At 51.8% G+C, this 25,064-nt stretch overlaps 2 protein-coding genes across 6 annotated transcripts in view; both read right to left on the reverse strand.

The window, feature by feature from the left end:
- GATAD2B (GATA zinc finger domain containing 2B) overlaps nt 1–373 on the reverse strand; it is a 38,664-nt gene extending 38,291 nt beyond the window's left edge. For 2 of the 3 annotated variants that reach the window (XR_015739717.1, XM_026720193.2), the window contains exon 1: nt 168–373. The gene's annotated coding sequence lies outside the window, so the exon portion shown is untranslated. The remainder of the gene's footprint in view (nt 1–167) is intronic. The other variant, XM_026720194.2, reaches the window with a different exon arrangement.
- Nucleotides 374–1,795: 1,422 nt separating this feature from the next.
- On the reverse strand, nt 1,796–24,729 carry DENND4B (DENN domain containing 4B). Of its 3 annotated transcripts, none has more exons than XM_026720177.2 (28): nt 24,638–24,729; nt 20,431–20,765; nt 19,780–20,032; nt 18,744–18,813; nt 17,778–17,947; nt 17,442–17,683; nt 16,993–17,059; nt 16,187–16,245; nt 15,954–16,098; nt 15,223–15,398; nt 14,597–14,697; nt 13,936–14,151; nt 13,125–13,270; nt 12,594–12,733; nt 11,470–11,593; nt 11,025–11,231; nt 9,864–9,992; nt 9,539–9,698; nt 8,634–8,795; nt 8,119–8,549; nt 7,917–8,021; nt 7,612–7,790; nt 7,077–7,266; nt 6,028–6,273; nt 5,468–5,573; nt 5,019–5,184; nt 4,053–4,117; nt 1,796–3,005 (listed from the first exon to the last, which is right to left on the reverse strand). In XM_026720177.2, the coding sequence occupies exons 2-28, from the start codon at nt 20,727–20,729 to the stop codon at nt 2,860–2,862; spliced, it is 4,500 nt and encodes a 1,499-aa protein (XP_026575962.1). In that variant the 5' UTR covers nt 20,730–20,765; nt 24,638–24,729; the 3' UTR covers nt 1,796–2,859. The 3 variants fall into 3 exon arrangements, with proteins under 3 accessions (XP_026575962.1, XP_026575960.1, XP_087770292.1); XM_026720175.2 differs by having other exon boundaries at nt 8,119–8,552; XM_087914166.1 differs by lacking the exon at nt 24,638–24,729 and adding an exon at nt 21,838–21,901 and having other exon boundaries at nt 8,119–8,552.
- Between the last annotated feature and the right edge of the window lie 335 nt (nt 24,730–25,064).

A 25,064-nucleotide genomic window follows, 5' to 3' on the forward strand; every position in this document is an offset into this window, starting at 1 on the left:
AGGGGGTTCAGGATGGAAATGCACCCCTTAATTGAGACCCCCCAAGTTTTGATTGACACCCCCTCCAAGGTCTGGAGACGCCCCCCCCTCCGAGGCTAGCGGGGATCCCCATAGGCCGCCGAGCTGTCAATCAAGCGCCGGCCCCGCCCCCTCCGGGTTCCACTCACCTGGCGGCGTCGGCGGCTCCCTCAGGCCGAGCGGGAGGGCGGCGGCGGCCGAGGCGGCGGCGGCGGCGGGAGGGCGCGGGAGGGGGGGGCCGGGCGGCGGACAGCAGACGCGGCGCCACCAGCAGCGACACCGACACCTCCGCCGCCGCCGCCGGAGCCGGCACCCACCACAAACAATGCGTTTGATTGGGCGGCGGGCCCCGCCGGCCGCGACCCGCCTTCCGGGACGCCAGCGACGACGGCCGTTGGGCACCGTGTGGGAGCGACGTGCCGCGCGGCCAATGGGGCGGCGAGACAGGCTCGCGGGGGGCCGGGGGAGGGCAGCCATTGGCTCAAGCCACCGGGTGACTGGCGTCGGGCGAGGCCAACCAGCGGCACCGGAGCTTCCCTCCGCGGAGCGACCCCCCTCTTTTTTTTTTAATATTAAGCCGCCACATCCGGGTACTCGGCCTCATGGAAGATGTGTCGGCGGGAGGGGGAGAGGCGTCTGGAGGCGCCCCGGGGCGGTTTTTTTTTTTTTAATTCCGGCCCTCGGCGGCCACCGTAGGCCGCGTTGCCTTGCTTTTAATACGGGAAAAATAAACCCTCTTAATTAAAATGTGTAACAATTGCATCTCCCAAATACATCGTGGTTGTGTTGCTTCCTGGCTTGCACGAGTCCTAAGCTGCCTTTGCATGGCTTCAGGTTGGCAACAGGCAGACCATGGCTTGCTTTAAACGAGACCCAAACCTGGCTTGCATCTATGACCCCTTGGGGCCATCCCAGGAGAAGCCACAGTTTACTCCATCCTGGTTAATTGACTAAACCACAATTTGGCTGGGATTGCGCAAATCTGGAAACCTCCCATTGCTTAGGAACAAAGTTGGCTTGCATAAACCATGGTTTGTTGCCAAAGAAGCTGCCATTGATGGGTTTCCGTCCCTGCATTAAAGGATTTAATGACCGTTTGAAATTACAATGGCATTGAAACAAGTTGCAGCCACTCCTCACACTTATGACGGTTTCAGCATCTCCATGGACCTTCCCAGCTGGCTTCCTGCAAGCAATGGGAGGGAGCCAATTCATTTAACGTCCGCATTGATTCACTCAACAACCTTGAGGAACAAAGGGGATGTAGATTGGAGAGCTGCTCACTTAACAACTGTCTTGCTTAGCGGGGGACACGGTGTGCAAATATTTGGGCATTGGAAGCCCAATTCCCCTCTTTGCACCAAGCCGCAAAGGATGGTGACTGTTGGACTAGATGATCTCCAAGGCCCTCTCGGAGCCTTCCAGCATTGTCCCAATTCTATTGATTAAATCTGGTGTGAATCCAGCATAAAACTGGAAACCGAGTGGTGCGATGGCCTGATCCTAGATACAGCCTAGTATTTCTCTCTCTGGCCACAATGAGAATATCCTCTGCTGAACAAGACTCCGCCCTGGTGACAGGAAGAGCATCCGGCCTGTAAAAACACACACCTCCATTCAGTTGCCCAGACATCGCCCCGCAAGGGATTACGGGGTTGTTAAAAGATGATGATAAAGCTGAGAACTGAACCCCCCACCCCATAGCTTCAGCCCAGATAGGGAAAGCCCTCCGCGCGTTCTCAGAAACCCTCATGAAACGGAGACAAGAGGCCGGAAGGAAAATACAGAGGCCTTTTTTTTTATTTACAGGACGAGAAGAACGTTGGAAAACAAAAAAAAACCCAACTCGAACAGTTAACAGAAACACATCAACGAGGGGCTGGCTGGGTTGGGGGTCCATATTGCTGGGACCGAGGCCTGAGGTGAGGGGGAGAGAAAGAAACCCTTGCGGGGGTGAGGGTGGGGGTCCCGACACCCTTTCTACGAACAGAAAGACGGCGCGCCACCAACTTTCCGCGAACGGGGCGCCCTTACAGTTAAAGCACGTGCCACAAAATTGGGGGGTAGGACAGGGAAAACTGGGGAGGGGCTCTGTAATAAATAAATTTACAAAATAGCTTCTTCTTTTCCATTTTATGTTCCTTTCCCCCCACTTTTCGTATAACACTGACGGTAAAAATAATACTAAAAAAAAAATCACAAAGCGAGAGGGGAGAGGGGGAGAGAGAGGGGAAGGGGCGACCCCTCCCCAGTAACTCACCCCCATGAATTGGGGGAGGGGTGGAAGAGAAAGGGGTGGGCGGGGCGACCTGAGGGGCGTCATCCTTCACGGGGTGGGGCGGGGCATAACTGTACCCCACTCCATTCCAATTCACCCCAATTCCGCAACGGACACTGCGCACAAAAAAAAAAAAAAAAAAAGACCAAGATTTTTTGGGGGAAGGCAGGAGAGATTTGGGGTGCCTAGGTGTGTGTGGGGAGCCCGAGCCCTTAGGCGTGTGCAAAGTGCAGAGGTGAGCCAGGAAATGCCGCCCCCTCCCCAATTCCTCGGGAGGAAGAGGGCAACGCAGCAGCTCCGAGGGGTGAAAGGAAGGCCCCCACCCCCTCGTCTCCATTTTGGGACCCCCACCCCCTGCACGCACGCTCCCCCCCACGCCGAAGGGCCCAGGGGTGCTGGGAACAGCCTAGGCGGTGCCCCCTCCCCGAATTTGGTATCGGCTCCAGTTTCATCCTTGGTTGTTTTTGTGTGTCTTTTGTCCCAGACAGCAGCAGCAGAGGGAGAGATGCATGGGTTTTGAGGAGGGGGGCTGGGGAGGGCAACCAGACGGCCCCCCACTCCCGCTAGCACTCCAGGTTGGCCCCAAAACTCTTCCGGCAATCCACGGCCTTGGTGGTGAGGGGCTGGGCCCTCTTCTGCCTCAGGTTCTCCTTCCCCAGGCTGTTGGCCAGCTTCGAAAAAGCCGATTTGTACTTCTTGTCAAATTCGGCTGCGGTGCGGTGGGGAGAGAGAGAGAGAGAGAAAGGGGGTGTTTCATTTAGCGACCGTTCAGCGTTGCCACGGCCGTTTTTCAGGCGCTTGACAAACGTGTTTGCCAAGGAGGGGAGGGGGGGTTTGATGCGATCCCTCCCTTTTTTTGCGGACCTCCTGACCAGTGAAGTCGACGGGTGGGGTGGGGGGAAAGAACGGGTTCGCTTAACGACCTCAACGGGGAGGATTCGCTTAGTGACAGTGGCTGGAAAGCTTGTAAAATGGTTGCCAAAAAAAAAAAAAAAAAAAGAGTCTCCCCCCCCACACCCTCCTCTTTTTTGTGTGTTAAAACGACCTCGGGTTGCTAGTCCTCAAAGTTGGAGATCCTGGTAGCGTCATTTTTTTCCCCCCTTTCCCCTTGTATGAGACACAATGGGCACGGCAAGGGGCTAGTCCTCATGGCAGGAGATCTTAAAGGTTTTCTCCCCCACTCCCTTTTATTAAGCACACTGGGCAGGGGAAAGGTGCTAGTCCTCATGGTGAGAGATCCTAATGGCATTTCCCCCCCTCCCCACTTTCGATAATACAAACTGTTCGTGGGTAAGATACTAGTCCTCAATAGCGGGAGAGCCTGATGGTATTTTTTCCCCCTTTTATAATATATACTGGACATGGGCAAGCTTCTAGTCCTCAAAGTAAGACGTCTTGGTAGCATTTTCCCCTCTCTTTTATGAAGCACACCAAGATACTAGTCCTCAAGCTGGAAAATTGTCCCATCCCCCGCTTTATAAAACATGCTGTGTACTAACAAGGGTCTCATGCTTACGATGAGAGATTCCAGTGGCCTTTTTTTTCCCCTTTATGAATCACACTCGGCACAGCCAAGGTGCTAGTCCTCAAGGAGGCATCCCGACCAAAAAAGTCCCAAAGGGACGGACGGATCCCCAAAATGCTACGGCGAGGCCACCCTTCTCCTCCCAGCCCTCCAAATTATAGGGATGTGTCTGTCCACCACCACCCCCCGTTCCCTTCAACCCGCATTGTCCATCTCCCTCCAACTTCTTACCAATGTCCACACGCTCCCTGCCCAGCGCTGCTATTTTCAGGAACAAAAATTCACGATAAACACTCCTGAAACAAAGAAGGAGCCATTTGTTCACGTCGGCGGAGATGCTCTTGAGAAAACGGCTTTATTTCCCCCCCCCTCCCTTCCCCCCCGCCTAAAAAAAGAGCGCCAACATTTGGGACCAGTGAAAAGGACCCCACAATAGTGGGGGCCCGGCTAGTCCCTTGAGAGCCCCCTCCCTCCCAACCCACCTGTAATAACCCAACATTAAACGCCCATCTTAAGATTTTCCCCTTTTGACTTTTTAATTCGACAGTGTCAGGATTCCAGCGATCGCCCTCATTCAATCCCGAGCCTTGAGCCAAACTTCGAAAAGCTTCGAAGAATTCGTTAGGAGCGACATATTGGCCTGACTTGGGTGTAGCTGGTTCTGTGACACGTAATTCACTGTCACCCTTGACCCTGGTTTCCAACCCACCCCTCTGGGGGTATCAGAATTCATATTCCACAACCAAACACGTCCATAGCCAAGCGTCATCAATCATGATCTCCAACTGGAGTTTTGTGTACAGTCGCTTAGTTATAATCTTTGCAATGTATGCATGGAATGTTACTTTCACTTCCAAACTGCTACACTCCTCTTTCAAACTCCTTTTCCACCCTCCCTTTCTGTTGGCAACTTTAAACCCTAACTTTAAACCGTAACGTTTAACCCTAACTTAACTTTATCGTTAATTTTTATGCATTTGTTTTATTTATTAAGTTACGCCGTACAGCACCCTCTTTGAGGGAGATGGATGGATTAAAAAATAAAAATAAAAACAGGACCTGCAAACAAATGTAAAATAAATGCATTTGTTAAAGGAGGCTGATTTGATGCCCGCATCAGAGGAGGCCTCTGATATGATGCCCGCATTTTGCTATTGACTTTTTTGGGGAGGGAAAAGACAGGAGACGAAAGCCTACCTCTGCAGCAACCCAGGGTTGGCATAGCCTGCCACTTTTTCCACGAAAAGGGCGATGGCTTTGTGGACGTCGCCCAGGCCAAGGTAATTAATGACCTCTTCCAGGAAGGAGAGCGAGAACGGGTGGTTATGCTTGCGCCAATTCTGCAGCCGTGTGGGAATCTGGCCTGGGAAAGGAAGAAGATTGGCGTAAGAATCCAGAATCCTCCCTCCATTCGCACATGCGGTTATACCTGAGGACCGGACGGCACCGATGCCCGTCTTTGTCTATTACGGTTAACCAAACCCATCAGGATTTCCACGGATCATTCACACTATTTAGCGACCACCGAGGGACGTTTTCCGTCCTGGGAGGGACCAGGGAAGTGGACCAGAGAAGAGTCCGATAAAGCCGCCATTAACCCAAACCACCGTGAGTTCAAAGGAAACCCTGACTATTCTCGCACGTACGGTGAAGCCTCCAAAGAACGTAGAGAGGGGGAAAGCTGTCGGGATCGGAACTCAGCACGTCCCAGAGCAAGCGTACGTTGACGAAAAGGCCCTCTGAAGTCGTTGCCTGGAAGAAAAAAGAAAAAAAAAGGAAGCAGAACGGATAAGTTTCTCAACCTCGGAAGCTTTTAAGGCAAATAGACTTCAATTCCCAGAATTCCTCAGCCAGACCGCTGGGGGAATTCTGGGAGTTGGAGTCCACCTGCCTTAAAAGTTCCCAAGATGGAGAAACGCCGATTGAAGGTCTGAGATCCACTGGATTCTGCTTAAGAATTTCTCCCAGGGGTGCTGGTTCTGTTTTGAGGGGAAGTGTGTGGGAAAGGATCCCTCAAGGTCATCCAGTCCAACCCCTCGCCTCCCGCAAAAAAAAAAGCGCCGTTCTCCAGAGTTGGCTTTTCTTCCAAAATCTCCCAAGAGGGACCTCCATCCCCCGTTCTCTTTTCCTCTGGGACGCTCTCGAGATTTTCCCTCTCCACCTCGCCTCCCTCGCAGGGTCGTTGTGCGGAGGAGCGATGTGTTACCTGGGAGGCCATCTGGATGTGCTTGGAAGCCAGGAGCAGCTGGGGGAGGCCGCTGCCAAGGCCCAACCGTTGGAAATACCAGACCAGGTTCCAGTAAATGATGGGATGGTTGTCCACCAGCTCTGGCTGAGAGAGGAAGACAGCTCCCTCGTTCTCCAGCAGGGTCTCCAACTCCTTACGCAGGACCAGGGGGCTGAGGTAGGCGAAAGCCAGCTGCTCCACGTGGGCGGCAGGACCCTGAGGCAGCTGGGAGAAAAAGGAGGGGTTCTAGTTCCCCATCAGCCCCAGCCAAATCCCCAGGAATATGGGAGTTGTAATCTCGGACTCTGGAAAGAAGGATCCAATTATGTTGCATTCTAACCCTAATTAATTCCATTTTCCTTTCTCAGAATCCTCGTTTAATGACGCGACTTGTGGGCCAGGCGCTCCCGCTCTTAAGCCACATGGTCACAGATCCATAAAACAACGGCCGTGTTGTTTAGCAACGGCAGTTCAGGAAGCCCCGGTTGTCTTTAAACAAGGACGGCGGAGTCGCCATTTAAGCGAGGACCTCCTGTGACTGCAACCTTCGACTTCCTACACGCTTCCCCATTGACTTGGCCTGTGGGAAGCCTGCAGGGAAGGCTGCGAAGAATCTGTAAGAGGTTGCAACGGTTCGAAGTACAAAGTCCGGTGGTATCTACCATTCATTCAGTGCCGTCATAAATTCGAACCGTCGCTGAATGAGTGGCCGCTAAATGAGACCCCGTATCTCTTCAATTCTGCATCCTTTGCTTTTTTCAGCTCCCCCAAGGCTCAAAAATGACACACCCAGGCTACCATCTCACGGCATGCACTGGGGAAGACAAACCTCCCGCCCTCCATGAGGACTAGAAACGTAATGCTCAAAAGGAAGGTCAGGAGAGGCGCCTATTTGCAGAAACTGAGCTGTTTTACAACAAATTTGCTACCCTTCCTTCAGAAATGAGTCCTCGAAACGGAAACGCCACTCGCGTTTGCCTATCCCAACGCGGTCGTGTCCGAGCAAGGAAGGACGTACGCATCCGTACCGGGGATTCGCTGAAGCCATTGCACAGGGACCCGTTTCTGGATTTCCGCCGCGGATCCGGTTCTGCCTCGTCCAACAGGAGACACTGGGACCGATCACTGAGTACCGGGCCCTGGCCGCCTGGCACGGGGGCTTCGCTGTCCCGGGGCCAATCCGAGGACACTGAACTCGTGTCCGAAACATCGGCATTGCTAAAAGGGAACCAACAGCTTTGAACACAGTGCAGATGGCTCAAGTCAGTGAGCTAAGTTACAGGGAGGGTGGGAAAAAAACAACAACACCATATCCCATGCATGTAAGTCTTCCTTCTCATGACACGTTTAACTTGGTTAATGCATTAAACTGTTTTCTGGGTTCACATGAACCTAGAATGTGTGAGCCACACACACATACACAAAACCTAACAACCCATCCCAACTCTAAGTGAGATGATGAGGTCAAGGATGGTCCACTGGCGCTCGGGCAGTCAGGAAGCAGTCAGGAGTAAGATCAGGATGCCAGAGGTTAAGAAAAGTAAGCATATTCGGCACTCGGACCTGAGGGAAACCATCTGGAAATCTTGGATCTCAATGCTGAGGAAGGGCACAAAGAGACGTCCGCAAAACGGGCAGGTGGTGTTCAGGTTAGAGTCGTCCGAACTCCACCCAGCCATCACCTCTTCGTCATACACCAGCGAGTTGCAAGCCTGGCATCGCGAGCAGCTGGAAAGCAGCACCTGAAAGGACCGGATAATCGTTCTGTGAGGGAAAACAGTGCGGGTGAAACAAGGACTCCCAGACAGGGAGGATCGAAGATCGTGGGTTTCCGCGGCGGGAAATCCAGGATCGAATGGGAAAGATACCTCAACTGCCGGAGGCTCCGACAACCGATCGCTGGATTTCCGGAGGTTGAAACTGCAGATGGATGTATCTGAGAGATCATACTCGCTACCCAGAGAGGCCGAACTCTGTTGTAGGAAAGAGCAGGTTAAGTCGAGAAAAAGGACCTGTGAGAAAAGACCACGACGACACGTTCCGCGTGAGATTCTATATGGGGATACCGACCTCCGAGGCTGTGGATCTTGGACGCTCCGGGGGGAACAGCAAGTTTCCCTCCCGCGGACTCTGGTGAGAGGGGTGTTCTCGGTGCTCAGATCCGCTGCGCCCATGGGAGACCTCCCCGCTGGAACCGTGTTTCAGAGAAGGCCGCTTGATGGGGGACAGAAACTGCTGAAGTTTGGCGGTCAGACTCCGGCGAGGGGTGCTCCCAAGGCGACGGTTTTCAGCAGCCTGGCCTGAGCCCGGAGTAGCCCCCTCTTGTGGTCCGGTCTCCACACTGCTCAGCGTTAACCTGTCGCTCTCATCCATCAAGAAACTGCTGATGTCTGAAAGACTGCTGCCATCCGAGCTTCTGGGCCCGTCCTGCGCCCCGCGCGAGGGAGGAAGTGTTGATAGCGTATTATTGCTTTCAGCTTTGGGGCTGTCCAATATTTTCCCTGCTGTAAGATTTTAAAATTGAAATCTGATTTTTCCACACCTCTGGGATAAACGAAATCCCCTCCTCTTGAATTCAGACTCACTCCGGATTGTGCCCGCTGGCGTGTCCTGCTTGGGAAAATTCAGGCTGTCGCTCTTCGGGAGCGTGGGTTGTAGACGCTCTCTTAAGCTGCTCCCAGACCAGGTCGTCTGCCTCTGGAGGCCGATGCGGGGCTGATATTTGGGAGGTGTGGCCTCTTTGCTGTCTGCCAGTCAAAACAAAACAAAACAGGAAGTCCACCCTCCATTGGTGAGGCGCACCGTGTTTATCTGGGCTGCTGTTAGTTATTGTAATTAGATAAGAGCATAGCCCTGAGCTGCATAATGGGTGGAAAAGGAATTTCTCAGGCTGTGAAACAGATGGTGGGAGATTTGTATTTTTAAACCTGCAATCTTCTGGTAAACTAGCCTTAGAGTGAAGCAGAATTATCTATGTAATAAATGGCCTTGGAAGATGGTGTAAAGATACTACCTAGGGAACAGTCAAAGACTGCTGAGCCCTAGCGGTAGAACAGATGGAGAAAGTATCAGAGAACTAACTGCCCTCTAGTTTCTTGGGGTATAAAAGAGACAGCGGCAGATTTGTACTGTCCCAACTTATAAAATTCTGTTAATGTAGCCTTACAATAAAGTAGAATTAGCTCGTGTGACCTCATGTGACTCTGGGAATTGTAGTGCACCCATTTTAAAGCATGCTAGCTGGGGGATTCTGGGAAATATAATCCGTCCATCTTAAAGCACGCTAGTTGGGGAATTCTGGGAAAAGTAGCCCGTCCATCTTAAAGCCTGCTGGCTGGGGGGATTCTGGGAGTTGTAGTCCACCCATAATTAAGACATGCTGGTGAGGGAATTCTGGGAATTGTAGTCCCCCACCTTAAAGCCTTTTGGCTACGGAGGTTATGTGCTGGGTGGGGGATGAATTGAGCCTTGTCCGTCTTCAGAACCGTACCTGCGGAACGGCTGAGACTCTGAGATTTGGCTTCCTGCTGGCGTTGGCGCTGGCGCAGGGGTTGCCGGAACTGGGCGGCCCCTAGGACGACGTTCCGAAGTTTGGCCCAGCGAAGACGGCCACCTTGGCTACTGGACGGCCATTTGCACTCCAAAATGGCCTGCGGCGAAAGAGGAAGGCGGGACAGGAAACCTGGGTTTAACTCACACCCTGGCGCCGATGCTCCCCGTTGCTGAGAACTCGTGGCTGCTTATAAAAACCACGCTAAAACTCACGGAGAAGGTGACCGCAATGGAGAAACGAGGAGGTGAGGGGGCAGAAGTACCTTGTTGTAGTAGCCGTAGGTAATGGTGTTGGGGACGATCCCGGCCCGTTTCATTTCCAACATGACTTGGACGGAGAGTATCGGTTCCCCGTATTGGCCGCACAGCTGCATCAGGATACGGTAGCACACCTTGGAATGAGAGAAGGGAAGTGGGCATGGATGCCAATTTCCCCGTTCAAGTTAAACCCAGTTTAGGTTAAACCCAGAGGGAATCCCTAACTGAGGCACAGGTGTGACATCACCTGGGGGAACCACACACGTTTTGGGCATCCCAGTGCTTCCCAATGCTTTCCTTCTTCACTCGAAACCACTTATGAGAAAGCCAAAGTGAAAGCGAAAGCGAAACTGAAACTTCAAGGACTGTTTATGGAGAACCGGTCTTCGGTCACGCCGGAATGGTAGCCGAACGAACGGTCATCGGTTTTCGGGACGCCACTTTAAACGTCCGTGAGGTGTTGGGAAATGGATCTGTGTGTGGTTACACGAAGAAAAACCACTTCGACCCAATTTGGGGTAATCTGTCTAGTTTTGGGAAGCGCTAAGCTAGCAGGATGAATAGGATAACCCCACAGGCTGGCAGGGAAGACGCCCAATTAGAAAACATGGGTTGCTGGGAACTGTAGTTCTACAAAATCTGGAAGGCTACATATCCTCACCCCATCCCAAAGCTACGGACTGGAGTCTGTCCATCCTGACATCATAAGATCAAGGATTGATCATCATCATTGTCATTTGGGCAACCGAATGGAGCTAACAGAGTGTTTTAATGGCCGGATGCCCTTCCTGTTGCCAATATGGAGTTTTGTTCAGCAGATAATATTCTCATTGTGGCCGGAGAATTATCTGCCTCTACCGAGGATCGAACTCGCAGTCTCCTGATTGTGAGGCGAGACACCTCTAGGCCCATCGCACCACTCTTAAGATCAACGATTGATCCCCGTGAGATAATTTACTATAAACAAACCATACTCAAACGCTCTCTATGCTGGGCCAATCCTGGTTTACCAGGTGGGGGGATTTCGGAACCTCCTCCCCAAGTTACTAGTCCTCAAGATGGAGAAAAGCTTGGAAACCTTTAGAAATTGCAGGCATCAAAGCCTGTCCTGCCCTCACAACATCGGTTCCATTGGGAACCGTTCCGCAGAAGAACGGGGCTCCTACCTCGTCCGGCAAGACGACCTCTTTGGTCTCCATCTGTTTCAGCACCTCGTATGCGACATGCAGAGCCTGTACCTTCGAGGTCGCCATTCGGACGTAAGCGGGCAGCATGATAAACCAGAGAGCGTAGCAGTGACCAAGCAGGCACTTAGCCCACATTTCCGGCACGGAAGAATATTTCTGCGCGACTTTCTGGGCCACCTTAATTTCCTACAAAGGAAGGTGGTTTAATGTCAGTTTGTTTGTTTGTTTTTAAAAAAACAAACAGAGATAAAAAATCACTGTTTAAAAAAAAGGGGGGATAAAAATCGACGGGGATAAAAATTATTTGGGACCCGGAGTTGCTCAGGAGGACTCGAGCCGACTCGGACGTGGATGGGAGACCACCGAGAAATCCCAAGGCGGGAAATCAGATCGCAAAATCTAAGAGAGACCCGGCAATATTTACCTGCTGGGTGCGGCGAGGGGCAGGGCTGCTGGGGGCGCTGGTTCGGGCTTGGCACAGGGAGGGCATGAGTTGGTCCTGAGGCCGTTGAAACAGCTTGGTTTGGAGCATCGGAAAGCCGTCGTATCTAAAAAAATAAAATACTATGGAGGGCCTCCCAAAAACTGAATGTGTCTAGGTAGCAGGTGCAGTGCAGGGCAATTCATTTCAAGCCTAACGGCCTTGAAGACTAATGAGATATTTTGCCTTTATGGACTTAAAAGGATTTACAGGGGCACCCTTGATTTTTATTCAAAACATTCACAGAGATTCATTGGGTCTTTGGGTTTCGCTCAGTGGCAGCAACGGCCACTCAACGGACTGTTGGGACTACCTGGATCTTCTCGGTTGAAGGCCATCAGTCCAGTGGCGCGTTTCAAATATTCTTACCACCGGTTCGGTGGGCGTGGCTTGGTGGGCGCGCTTTGCACATGTGTGCGCACCAAACACGCACTTCGCACGAGCGCAGAGGCTTTCTGCCTCACCTCCTACAAGCCTGCACTCTCCCTGTCGCTTCAGCAGCTGCCGTGCAGCAATCTGTGTCAGGGCTCCGATAATCCACCCTCATTCAAATCGTAAGTCTCTAGCCGCATCCCTCAAGAGTTTAAAAAAAAAACTGATTTATTAGGAGTGACCATGTTGGCGTTACCTGGGTGCAGCCGACTCCAAGACACATCATTCATTTCCCCCTTGACCCTGGTCTTCCCCCCCATCCCCTGGATGTATATTCTCCAATGGGACACATCCATAGCCAAGAGTCCCCAATCATGCTCTCCAGTAATAATCTTGCGTGCCAACAGCTTCGGCTGCCTAGCAATTATCTGAAGCATTTAAGGAATGCACTGCTTTCTCTTTCTGCTTGCAACTCAAAAGACCAAAGGAGTGTTTTTTCGTTGACAACCTGCACTTCAAGCAGGACATAAAAGTTAGGTATGGGAGGCCAGGCGGGTTGGTGGGCCCAACAGCAGAGGGTCAGATAGAACCGGTTTGGTCTCCGCTGCTCATCAGCGCTACCGGCTCGGCCGAACTGGGCTGAACCGGTAGAAAACCACCACTGCACCAGTCCCTCTTGTAAGACGGACACTCACTTGTAACACGGGGGCAGCTCCAAGCCATTGGGCCCGGTGGGTTCTTCGGGGGGCATGATAAACACAGTGTGTTCGCTGCCCTGGGTGTCGTCCAGTTCAATCAAAGGCGCTTCCTCTGCTTTCTCTAAATCCACCTGCACCTGAAATCAACAAATAAAAGAAGAAAGAAATTGAAATTGAGGAAAACCGTCCCGTGAAGGAAACATCTCAAGATCTTCACTTAACAGATTTGTATTTTAATAATCACATATTTTAATTTTGTATTTCGCACGGCAGAAACTTCAGTCCCCTAGTTACTCTCTTTGAAAACATCGATGGAATGCGCTTTCGGTTTCCAAGCTGCCACACTGCTCCCCCCTCCCCTCCCTTTCTGTTGGCAGCTGTAAAAAGACCAGAGATATATTTTAGGAGTTGACACGGGGGGGGTGGGGGGCATCCGAGTTCAAGCCCCGTAAAGACTCAATTAAGTTAGTCGTCATTCAAAATAAAAAAACCAACCGAATTGTAAAATTCAGACGCCCTTCCGGCTACCTTGTCGACGCAGGAGTCGAAAAACTCCAAGCAAGCATGGCGGTCGCTGACGAAGGAGCATTCTTCAATGAACTGCGTGAAGAGCTGTGTGCGCAAAAGCTGCCCGTAGAATTTGTGGTAGGCTCGATCGCGGGACTTCAGGAAGCCTGTTGGGGATGGAGCGAGCGAGAGAAGGTTTATTTTCACCACGGTTCTCATAATTATTCTCACCTCGAGTTAGTCGAGGAAAGGGAGCAGGAAAGAGATGAGGAAAACATGTGCAAAAATTCCTCTCAACGTCACGATTCTGGCAGTTACCCGCAATTAAATCATGAGTCTCGAGCCAAACTTCTAAAACTTCAGAAGGATTTATCGGGAGTTAACATGCCGGCACTGCCTGAGTGCAGCTGACTCTGAGACCCATCATTCACTGTCACTCTCGACCCTGGTTTTCCCCCCAGGATGTATCGTAATTCATATTCTCCAATGGGACACCTCCATAGCCCAGAGTCTTCCCTCATATTCTCTAATTAGATATTTGCGCGCAGGAACTTCAGTCACCGAGTTACTATCTTTGAAAACATTGGTGGAATGTAGTTTTGATTTTACAAGCTGCTACACAGCTGCCCCCCCTCTCTTTCTAAAAAGACCAGAGAAATATTTTAGGAGTTGACAACGACGCGGAGCGGATTGCTAACTAACAGTTCTTCCTCTCCTTATCCCTTTCCTCGTTTGGTGTCTTTGTTCCCCGAGTCGTCGTTTTACCCAAAGTCTCTTTATTGGGACTTTCTCTCCCCAGAGGAAGATGCTTGCTCTAAAAATCACCCCTTACCCTGCAGGAAAAATAGACTGCTGGAATCTCGGGTTTTCTCCGAAGGAGCCTGAGTGATGGGCCGGAGATAACCACGATAGCCTTTGAGCAAGCAAGCCATGAATCGCAGGAATGCCCCTCGAATGTCCAATTCCAGCTGTTTACGGCGTCCGTAGATGACATCGTAATCGGTCAGTAGGAATTCCAAAGAGGCCTCTTCTACCGGACGGTTGTACACTGCGAAAGGAAGGACGGAGCCGTGGGTTGCAGCAGATCATGCCCAAAACTTGCCAAATTGACACCCCTCGGATCCAGAGGTGGCTCGCTTTTTAATCCTGGCTTAATCATTTTGCAGCTTTCATCCAAGAGAGGGGAGTTGATCTAGAATTGTAGTTGCTCAGGGTTGGAAAAGGGACAAGATACCGATTGTCAGGCCCCCGTTGGAATCGGATTCGGAGGGGAAGGCCGAGCAGCTGGCGGGGAGCGCGAGTGCGGCTCTGTTGGCTGGTGGAAGAAACTGGGGAAGGGCACCTGTCTGAAATGACATAGGATCTCCTGCAGGAGCAAGGGCGGGGGGTTGGACTAGAAGACCTCCAAGGGCCCTTCTAGCTCTATTCTGATTGCTTGATTGATATGCCCGCCTTACATGCCAAGATCTTGCCCCTGTGCCCATTTGACTTACTTTCGTCCAGTTGTTGGTACTGGGAGTTTAACGAGGCCAAGAGCACTTTACACGGCTTCCGTGGCAGAGCGCGCGCCGACAACAGCTTCCGTTCTTCGCACCTGCGCGCACAACAAAGCTGCCCCTACGATTAGTGCCTCCTGCTGGGGTCCCCGGGAACGCTGGTATCATTCCTCACCCCCTTTCCCCCTGATTGCTTATCTGGGGACCCCTCCTTTCCCGCTGGTTAGGGATTCAAAGGGAGGCCCATCAAGCAACGCGGAGCAATTTGGGGAAAAAAATAAAATAAAATTGCATGCCCCGGGACAGAAGGAAGGCTGGGAAAGAAACTCAAGGCAGCCCCGTCTTGATTTTCCTTCGTTTATAAAATAGAACGGAAAAAACCAAACAAAACGCTTTCAAAAATCATACTTATGACCGGTTGCAGCGTCCCGGGGGTCAAAGGGATCCCCTTTAGCGACTTTCTCAGCCGGCTTTCCCCCCAAAAGCAAAAAAGTCAACGGGGTGGGTGGGGGATGGAAAGCCAGATGGGCTTAGCGGTTCGCTTAACCCCTGGGGTCGAGACGGTCGTTCAAACCGGAACGGGCCTCGCTGAACCCCCGAGTCCGCAGGAGGAGGACACTCACTGGAAGATGGTGTTGGTGTCGAGGTCCACACACATGACGTCATGGGGCAGGTCGTAGATGTCGAAGTAACTGGAGTGGACGCCCACGATAAAGGGCACGGGGGCACACAGCACATCGGCCAGGGTGAGCGGACAGAGGGGGATGTACGGGCACTGCCAGCGCAAAGGGAAAATCATCTGGCGGGAAAAAAAACACACACAACAGGGTTTTGTGTGTGTTGTGTGTTGATGTTGAAGGTCTATCACGAATACCCACCCACATTTTGAGTTCTTTTTGAAAAAGGCAGCACGAAAACCTGAGAGGAGTGGATGTCAACTCCCAGAATCCCCCAGCCAGGATGCTTTAAGAGGGCTGGACTTCAACTCCCAGCATCCCCCGGTTTGCATGCTTTAAGAGGAGTGGACTTCGAATTCCCCAGAATTCCCCAGCCAGCAGGCTTTAAAGTGGATGGATTTCCAACTCCCATGCTGGCTGGGGAATTCTGGGAGTTGGAAGTCCACAAAGTTACCCATTTTTCGACATAGAGACTGCAATTCACTGCAATCGTCCGTCCACCTTTAGGCCGACGAGCAACGCATCAATCCAGGATTTGCAAATCGAAGTCCACAATTTGGGGATATCATTTGTCTCATAGCCAAATGCCCCCCAATTTTTTCCCCCCAGCAATCTTGAGGTTCCCAGCCCTCCCCCCCTTTCCCCTGCCTTCCGGCTTCAGGGCAACGGACACTAACCGAGACCAAAGCTTCTCCGATGCTGGTCAAGACGTCTGGCTGCAGCGAATGGATGAGGAGTTTTTGTTCGGTCAATACGGCCACCATCAGGGCCACGGTGTGTTCGGGGCCCAGAGTCTGCAGGAGGGTGAGAAAACTGGCCCCACTGCAAAGAGAAGGGGCCATTTTGAATTTTTCTGCTGGCAGAATTTGGATGTGGTTCCAGTCGTCCCGTCCCGTCGTCCCATCCTCACCTGAGAGGTAACGGGGACGAGACAGGTTGGCACAGGAGCAAGTTGTCGTAGGGCGACATCTACGGAGGGGGGGAAAAAAAAGAGGGAGGATTTAAGATGGAGGAGCCGATCAACGACACAATGCCTTGCGCAAACCCACAACTGCAAAATACGTTTCTTCCTGCGCCTGGGAAAAACGCGCTCCGGGTTTCACTGCTGAGGCGCAAACGGGAATGTTTTTTACAGAAATAAACACGGGTGAAAATTGAGCAATACAGCATCACCGTGCGTCAATTGCGGAAGGCAGATCTATTTGGAGCATCCTACGAGATCTTGAATAGTATTAAATTAAAAATATTTGCTGAAAGGTAAGGTCAGAATGTAAGATCCAGTCTAAACATCTGGCTGACTGCACAAGGAACCAGAATAATATTACCGCCATTGACAAAAATCAACACCCGTCAATTGCAAAAAGGCAGCTCGGCTTGGAACAGCTGACATCCTGCGCTGAAAATCTTTCATGTTATTATTTATTTAATGCTATTAAATAAAAATGTTAGGTAAAAACACCTGCCTGTCCTTGGGAAGGACTGGAGAGGTGGCTTAAAATCCAGGCTAAACATCCGGTTGACTGTGCAAACGATCAACAGTACTAATAATTTGGACTCCACAAATAATCCTCTTTTAACGACCCCATAACCCCTCGCGGGGAAAAGTCCAGGCAACTGAATGGAGCTAGCAGTGTTTTTACTGGCCGGATGACCTTCCTGTCACCGATGCGGAGTTTTGTTCAGTAGATATATTATCCGGGGCGCCCACCTACTCACCTGAACCAAGATCCGAGGTCTCTGCGGGGATGGGAAAGGGACGTTGTGCATGAAGTGAGAAATATGCCTGGGAAAACAACAACGTAGGCGTCACCGGAAAAGAAAGGGAAGAGAATGGTTCAAAATGGACAAGCCTACAATCTCAGCTTTGTGGTTGTAATTCCTTATCCTGACCTGTCCCGTTAATTGCTGCAGCTGGTGGTTTATGTTGGTTTTTAATTGTAACCTAGATGTATTTTGGGTTCTTCCCTTTAAAGACTGTTCTTGGGAGAGTTTTTTTCTTCAGCTGATGATAACTGGACATTGGGGGAATTAAAGGGACTTTACCTACTTTTGTGACTTGGTTGCTTTTGTGCCACGCCCTTTCGGGTCATGACGAGCCGGCGACTTCTTACTTTTCCCTCCCTTCCCCTTCCTCAGGAACCCCTTCTCCGTCCCTCCCCACTTACGCCTCGATGGGCAAGACGTGGGGTCCCGAGATGCTGTAGCGGTAGATGAAGGTGAGGAATTTCCGGAAGACGTCGAAAAACGGCCAGTGAGACAAGACGCAGATGCTCTTCCGGGTCTGGACGGACTTGTTGGTGATGGGGCGCCGGTCGACCACGGTGAGGAGGTTGAGGCACATGGACTGCCGGTCGGTGAGGCGGTCGCGGGGAAAAGACTCGTAAAACTGCATGGCGGCTCCGTAAACCTGGAGTACGGGGAGAGAGAGGAGAAAGGCCCCGCGGTTACTCCGGACGCAGCTCGCCTCGAGTCGAGTCCCTTTTCTTCGGCACTCACGTTACCTTGTCTCCCGAAGCGCCGGTCAACACGAAGGTGGAGAAGACGGGGAGCTGGTACTTGGTCTCAGCCGGCCAGCTCTCGATGGTGGCCCCCATGGGCAGGCAGAAGACGGGCACCGATTCGGGGAGCGGGAACACCTCGTTGTCTTCCTCCGGGAAGCGGCTGAGGAGGCCTGTGGAGAGCGAGAAGAACCATCTTGGCTTAAAACGAAGCAAGTTTATAGGAGGGAGAGTTCAAATGTCGGTTGGGTTTATTTATTTATTTTAATCAAAGATGGTGACTTTAAGACGGATGGACTTCGACTCCCAGAATCCCCCAGCCAGCATCCTTTAAGAGGGGTGGAGTTCCACTCCCAGAATCCCCCAGCCAGCATCCTTTAAGAGGGGTGGACTTCCACTCCCAGAATCCCCCAGCCAGCATCCTTTAAGAGGGGTGGACTTCGACTCCCAGAATCCCCCAGCCAGGATGCTTTAAGAGGGATGGACTTCAACTCCCAGAATCCCTCATGGGTGGACTTCAAGGCCTAGAATCCCCCAGCCAATGTGTTGAGCAAATATCATGTTTCTTGATATTTATGTTTATTTTGAAGCTTAATAGCAATCTCCTGCCTCTTAAACCAACAGGATATATTCAGTTATTCATAAGGAAGTGCTAACTTCTAGGAAATTATAATACGTGGGATGCTTTAAACTCTTTAATCCGATTTCATTTGGATGCTTGTTCAGCTGTTTCTTTTAAACAATTAAAAGCAAAACGAGAAATAAGGTATGGCGGAGGGGTGAAAGCTTCATTCTGTCTTTGCCTCTCTCTTTTGACCGCCCCTCCTTTGGCAAACTATGGGATGGGCTACTTGCATCCCGAGCTTTGGTGGGCCTGCCCTTGAAGACTGTGCCCAGCAAACCTCCGAAAAGCCAAGGTTTTGTGTGACGAAACGCCTCCGTTTTTTTTTTTGCCGCGCGAGGCCTTACCCGCTTCGTACACCAGGGTGTTTCCTTTAGAGAGCGCCATCTTGTAACAGATGTAGAGGGCTGGACCCCACTGTAGGGAGAGAAGAGAGTAAGATGGGGTGGCAGTCCAACGGAGGAGCAGGTGAGACGTGACAGGTTGGCTGTCTGTCCATCTGCCTTGTCCAACCAGGCACAAAACCAGGAATGGACTCCCCCTTCTCCGGAAAACAATCATGGCGGTTGCCCCACTCCTCCGGCCATGGGGGCCAAGAGTTTCGAACACTGGGGTTGTGGCACAAAGGCAACCCAGTCAGATAATCAATAGGAGCCCCTTTATTATCTCCAACTTTGACCCAAATGACCAGGTTACCTTCTGGCTGGAGGAAAAAAAACTCTTGCCAGGAACAGCCTTTGGCTGCAGAAAATTCAGTCCAAAACATGGTCAACACAAACTGTAACTTAAAAGTCCAAACAAGCCAAACTGAAGTAATTAGTTTGGCAGGGCAGGAGCAAGAATGCCAGGCTTGGAGGCACAGCAAAACTCATGCGGTTGGGAACACAGATAACCCACAACAACACAGGATAAAGTCACGTTTGCTCCCAGCGGCCTGACGCACGCAGCCTGCCTTTCTTATTATCTGTCTTCCCAGTGGTCACTAATGAAGGGGATCAGGGCCCTTTCCTCCCCCGTAAGCCATGCAACCCAGGTTGCTCCCTTCTCTGTTCCTCCCTGAGTGCCCTAGGATGAAGAGGCGATGGGCCTGGGTCTTCCTCTGAACTCCCTCTCCCTTGTTCTCCCTCTCCCTTGTTCTCCCTCTTCCCTACTCTACCCAGCCAGACTTTGCCCTTCCCCAGTTTCCTCCACAGCCAACGGAGCCACACTCCCGCTCCCTGTCAGCTGTTCGTCTTCCTCCTCGGATTCAGACTCTGACAGGAGGGCCTCTCTGAGGGTTCAGGCGACCCCCTTCCGGCACCCATGACCCCTGCGAAGGACTCTCGGGAATGCCCGGCCGAAAGCGCCTCGACGCATCGTTTCTCGCCCCAGTCTCTGACTCACCATCCCAGCGTTGAGGTTCCTCTCCACCCGGCAGAAGGTGTGGGGCGTGCTCTCCCCTTTGCTGGGCATGATAAGGCAGATGTCCGTGATCCCCAAGGCGCTGTACGCCTGACCCTCACTGGCCCGCCGGAACGTCAGGAACGTGTGCTGATGTCCAGGTGCGCCCGAAGCCAGGTTCGCTGAGTGGCTGTAGGGCGTGGTGTCGACCAGTTTGTAGCCTGCTTTGGGCTGGTCCTTCCCCCCATAATGCACCCTATTAAATACAAAAAAAGATGAAGTCACCTTCCCCAAGGTCGGGTTAGGGCCATGAGGGCGAATCTATGGGACGCGTGCTGGAAGCGGCATATGCACAGCCATTGTCGCTGGCCTGCGAGCCGGAGTAGGTCCACGGTGTATGCACACCCGCCACCCGCCTGTTGGGTAGCGGCTACCATCTGTGGAGGGTGGACATGCAGTGGAGGGGTCACGGTGTGTGCCTGGGGGGGCCTGCGTGCATTGCCTTATGGGTCTTGGTGTGCCCGCACACACTTTGGGCACGCAAGGACCGAAAGTTTAGCCATCCCTGGGATAGGGACTGGGAGTTCTAGTATGGGATCGTCTCCGAAAACGACAGGAGAGCTGTTCTCGCTCGCGCCGCCGGATCCCTCCTACCCCAATTCCACAATGGGGGGCTTATCCCTCCCCCGCCGGTAGCAGATGAACATCTGGGGGTTGTTCAGCAGGCTGGTGTTGAGCTCCACAGGGTGCCCCGAATTGGTCCGATCGATGCAGGTGAAGCCGTGCGGCACCTCTTCGCCTTGCGAGCGGACGATGACGGCAACGTCGACGATGGGCTCGCTCGGGCGAGCCGGACGGCACGGCTGGCTCTCATCTTCCAGAGGTTTGGACGTGTCCACCAAGCCGGCCACCACGAAGTAGTCCACCAGCTGGGGGGCCCACTCCTCCGCCATGGCGGGGGGTGGCGGCGGGAGGAGACCTCACGGCATCTGCGGCAAAGGGAAGGAAACGAGAGGGTGATGCCAGGGAGTCGGGAGGGCAGCCGTCTGTCTGACTGTCCGGGCAACGGCGGAAGGTCCATGCGGAACATTGGGGGGATCCGGTTGCCACGGAGAGACCCTTCCTCTCGTCCTTCTCACTTCCTCCCCATCATTTCTACTTCGATCCAGTTGGATTCGAAGGCCGGTCGCGCCAATGGAGGGGCGGGGTACAATTCCAATTGTAAACGGATTAAAAAGACTTTGAGAATTATTAAAAAGGCTTTAAAAAGAAGTTTAAAGAGCACTTGGCTTTTTTAAAAAGGAAGAAACAGTGGAGGGGGAAAAAAGAGAAAAAAAAACTGAAAAAGGGGAGAAGACAAGTTTTAACAGATTAGCAGAGTTGGAAGGGACCTTGTAGGCCATCTAGTCCAACCCTGCCCCCCCTGCCCCTACGCCCAAGCAGACATATTAAAAAGAGTTTAAAAAGAAGTTGGTAGTATTTTTCTTTTTTTTTAAAATTAAAGAGGGAGGGGAAAAAGGAAACGGTGAAAAAAAAAAGTTTAGTCTTCAAACGAGGAAAAAGAAAAAGAAATCGAAGAAAAAAACCGAAATGATGGAGTATTTTTTTTAAAACCATTAAAAAAAAAAAAAAAACACCGGGGAGAAACACGAAATCTTTTCTATCTCAACACGTTGAAAAAGGAAGTTTATTTTAAAAGAAAAAGGAGAGAAAGAAAAGAATTAAAAAAAAACCAACCACCCCGTTCTCTCTTTGAATAATTAAGCTGGCAAGCATCGCTTTGGGTTGGCACTGCCCTCGCCCCAACCGGAGCCCACTTCCCATCGCTCCAACAGCCGGCCTCAAGAACCATGGGCTCCGGAGTCCCCCATCCACCTCCCCCCCCTGCCCGGGTGAGGCTGCTGGGCACTGTTGTTTCCTCCTCCGCACCAACGCCGCTGCCTTCTTCTTCTTCAGGTGCCACCCTGGGCCACCCGACCGGCGCTGGGTGCCACCTGCGCCCAGCGGCCAACCGCCCACCCAGCCGAACCGCCGATGCCAAAGCAAGCGAGGGCACGATACCCAGCTGGTCCTGGATGAGCCAAAGGGGACCCTCCCAACGCCTCTGGGGACCCCCTTCCCCTGCCTGCAAACCGGCGGCTCGTCGGTGCAGAAAGGAGAAGGCGATGTGGGGCGGCAACGACTTGGGTTGTGTGTGTGTGCGCGCGTGTGTGTGGTTTTGTTTCTTTTTTTTGCAGTCAATGCAAAACGTCAGGGAAAAAGGGCTGGGCGCGTTCGAAAGAGGAAATGCCCGTTTCTCATTTCTTGAAAAAGAATAAAATAAAAGAAGAAGAAAATTTCCCTCCCTGAGATTGATTCGGAGTAAAAGTCACGTTCTTTGACCCGTTTTTCACGGCAGGCGCGCAACGGGGCTCTGCGTATGCTCAGAGGCGTGGAAAACACGTGCGCACGCAGGCAGACAGACAGACACACACACATATATGCCTGGGTGAAAACGAAGAGCTGGAAAAACGGGAGGAAAAAAAAGGAAGCAAGGAAAATATTAAAAAAAGGGGTCATTTAAGGAGAAGACAACGCATTCCCTGGCTCACTGAAATTGTGGCTGAATTTTCTTCCTGAAGGGCTACATTTCTGCTTGCAGGGAGCTGGTTTTTCAAAGAGGACCCCTGAAAAAAACACGGAGTTTTTTTTCCCCTCCTCACGGGACCGTCTGGGTGGAAAATCCTCGCAGGTTAAGACAGCTAGTAAGTAAGTGCAGGGAAATGGCTCATTTTCGGTCGCACTGACATCCACTTCCGTCGGAAATAACATGGCTAACCACAAATCTGAGGTGGCTTTTCAGGGAGGCCACCTGCATTAAACCACGATGCTTGGAATGACGGGTGTCTCCCCAAACTTTTGGGGTGTCTAGGGTACTCCTTAGTCCTTCCCCTCGAACCCCAAACCTGCTTGGAAATTTGCCCTGCTTGACTGGCAGCGCCGATCTCTTTCCAAACCCAGCCTGGTGCAAGCATCCTGGTTTAACGCACCTTCGTGCACACAAGCCACAATTTTACCCCAATCCCGGTTTACGGCTGATCTAACACGCTCCCCCTGCGAGGGAGGCCAGCCTGCAACAGGCTTCATTTAAAAAAAAAAAAACTAAACAAAAAATACACTCAAACTTGGAGTCTCTTTGGCTGCGTTGACCGGGGAGGATTAAAAACGCTTCTTAATCCAATTAAGTTTTTATTTCTCCAAAAAGAAACAGAAAAAAAAACAAAGCAACATTCGCACGCAGAACCCCGTTTGAGGTTGTTTTTTTTTCTTCCTCCAAGCACTGGGAGCGAATTCCACCAAAACGACACTCGGATGCGATGCAGATTTTGCAAACAAAGGTGGTTTTTTTTTTTTGCTAGCAAAAAGAGATTTAATTTTAGCCGGAGGGTCATTTATGGTCCAGAAATTGGACAAGAAAACTAGGAAGTTTTACCCGGTTAAAAGTGAAAGTAAGGAAGAACGTGTCACTATATGACGGATGGGTGTGAAGAGGGGGGTACAAGACCGAGAGGCCGCCCCTCCCCAGCTCTCCAGCGTGTGCAAACCATGATTGCAGATAGTTCCTGACTTATGACCGTAATCGACCCCAAAATTTATGTCCATCAGCGAAATATTTAAGGGAGTTATGAGAAGTTGTGTGAACGCCATCACTCGAGACTTTCAAGAAGAGATTGGACTCCTATCTTGTCAGAAATGGTGTAGGGTCTCCTGCTTGGGCAGGGGGTTGGACTAGATGACCTACAAGGTCTCTTCCAACTCTTGTTATTCTGCTATTCTTCCATCCTCCCTCTTTCTCCTTTCTCTCCTTCCTTCCTTCCTTCCTCCCTCCCTCCCTTCTGCATCACTGTTTCCACCTGCATTTATTTCTTATTTCTTTCATCTGAATGTCTTTATTTTTGAATTCATTTTTAATTTTTGAGTATTTGGATGCAAAGATGCCCATCTCAAAGCAGGAAGTCAAATTCTGGCTTTATTGGGGGGTGGGGAAAGGAACTGAGAAACCCACAAGCGCACCTGTCCTTTGCCCACCGCAACCACCTGCCTGGTACTGTGCTGCCTCTCCTATTTTTGTCATTTTTTTTTTCACTCCCCCCTCACAAAAAAAACCCCGATTCATTTCGAAACCCCAGCAGTGGGTCAACCAGGAAGGGTCTTCAAAGGGGACAAGGCCCATCATCCCCAGCAAGGCCTGGGAAAAGCCTCCCTGGCCTCACCTTCCCATGGCTCAGATAGACTGCCCTGGGAGCTGGAGGCTCGACCCTGGCAAGGCAAAGGGAGGGATGGGAGAAAGAAAGAAAAAAAAAAGAAAGAAATGAAGGGTGGGGCAGAGAAAGAGCCTTAAAGGGCACAGATCCCATCCTCCCCAGCCTGTGACTCCCTCCCCCTCCCTGCTGCGCACGATGGGTCCAAGGAAAACCCAAAGCGCAATGCAACAGCTCCTCAAAACAGGAGGAAGCACCACCAAGAAATGTTGTGTCCCCCACCCCAAATGGGAAGAAAGGGGGGATTTGCAGGAGGACCCCCTCCCTCTCCCTTTTCCCAGGCCAGTCAGCTGAGCAGAGAGGGAGGGGCTGAGGGGAGGGGAGGAGGAAGGGGGGGGGTCGCCAGCCACCCTAACCCTCCCTTCTCTCCTCGCCCCCCTTTTTTGCAAACCTTTGCAAAACATTATTTGCACCGCTGCAATTCCAGCTGGGTCATTGCAATGGGAGGGAGGGGGATTTCCAGAAGGGACTTGCCCCCCCCCCCCAGGAGGACCTCCCCCCACAGATTGCAAAAGAGGGAAGGGCACGCCGGCAGCACCTGTTGCACGCCCGCCACCTACCTGTGCAAACTTCAGCTCCCTTCCTGCCTCTTGCAAAGCTCCAGGCTTCGCCATTGCCCGCTCTGGGCCGGCTTTGCTCTATGGTTGGCCGGGTTGGGGGGGCTAGAGAGAGAGAAGGGGGCCATCACGCCCTCTAGCGGCGAGGAGGACCTTCCTCCCCTCTCTAGATAACCCGTTTCCCAGCCCGCTTGCACGTGTGAATCCACCCGGGTTGGTGTAAACGTGGAAAAAAAAAAAAACAAGCTAGGGATGGGAGACCACAAGGAGATCCCAAAGAGGTTCTAAAGGCTTGGTTGCTTTTTTCTTTTTTGCAATGGGATTTGGGCCCGGAGGTTTTTTTTATAGAGAAGCATTGCTTTTTGCACCCTTCTCGGGTGTAAACGTGGAAAAAAAAAAACAAGCTAGGGATGGGTGACCACAAGGAGAT

This window comes from Pseudonaja textilis, chromosome 16 (genome assembly GCF_049901715.1).
Source record: "Pseudonaja textilis isolate UNSWEBS1 chromosome 16, rPseTex1.2, whole genome shotgun sequence".
NCBI classification, from domain to species: Eukaryota; Metazoa; Chordata; class Lepidosauria; order Squamata; family Elapidae; genus Pseudonaja; species Pseudonaja textilis.

Bases quoted from the DNA above. Each gene is read 5' to 3' on its own strand.
- DENND4B (XM_026720175.2), bottom strand. From the start codon at position 20,729: ATGGCGGAGGAGTGGGCCCCCCAGCTGGTGGACTACTTCGTGGTGGCC. The intron at 14,152-14,596 runs GTAAGTCAAATG...TTCCTTTCGCAG, and splicing joins GTACCAACAACTGGACGAAA to TGTACAACCGTCCGGTAGAA. The intron at 11,232-11,469 runs GTAAATATTGCC...CTTCCTTTGTAG, and splicing joins CCCCTCGCCGCACCCAGCAG to GAAATTAAGGTGGCCCAGAA.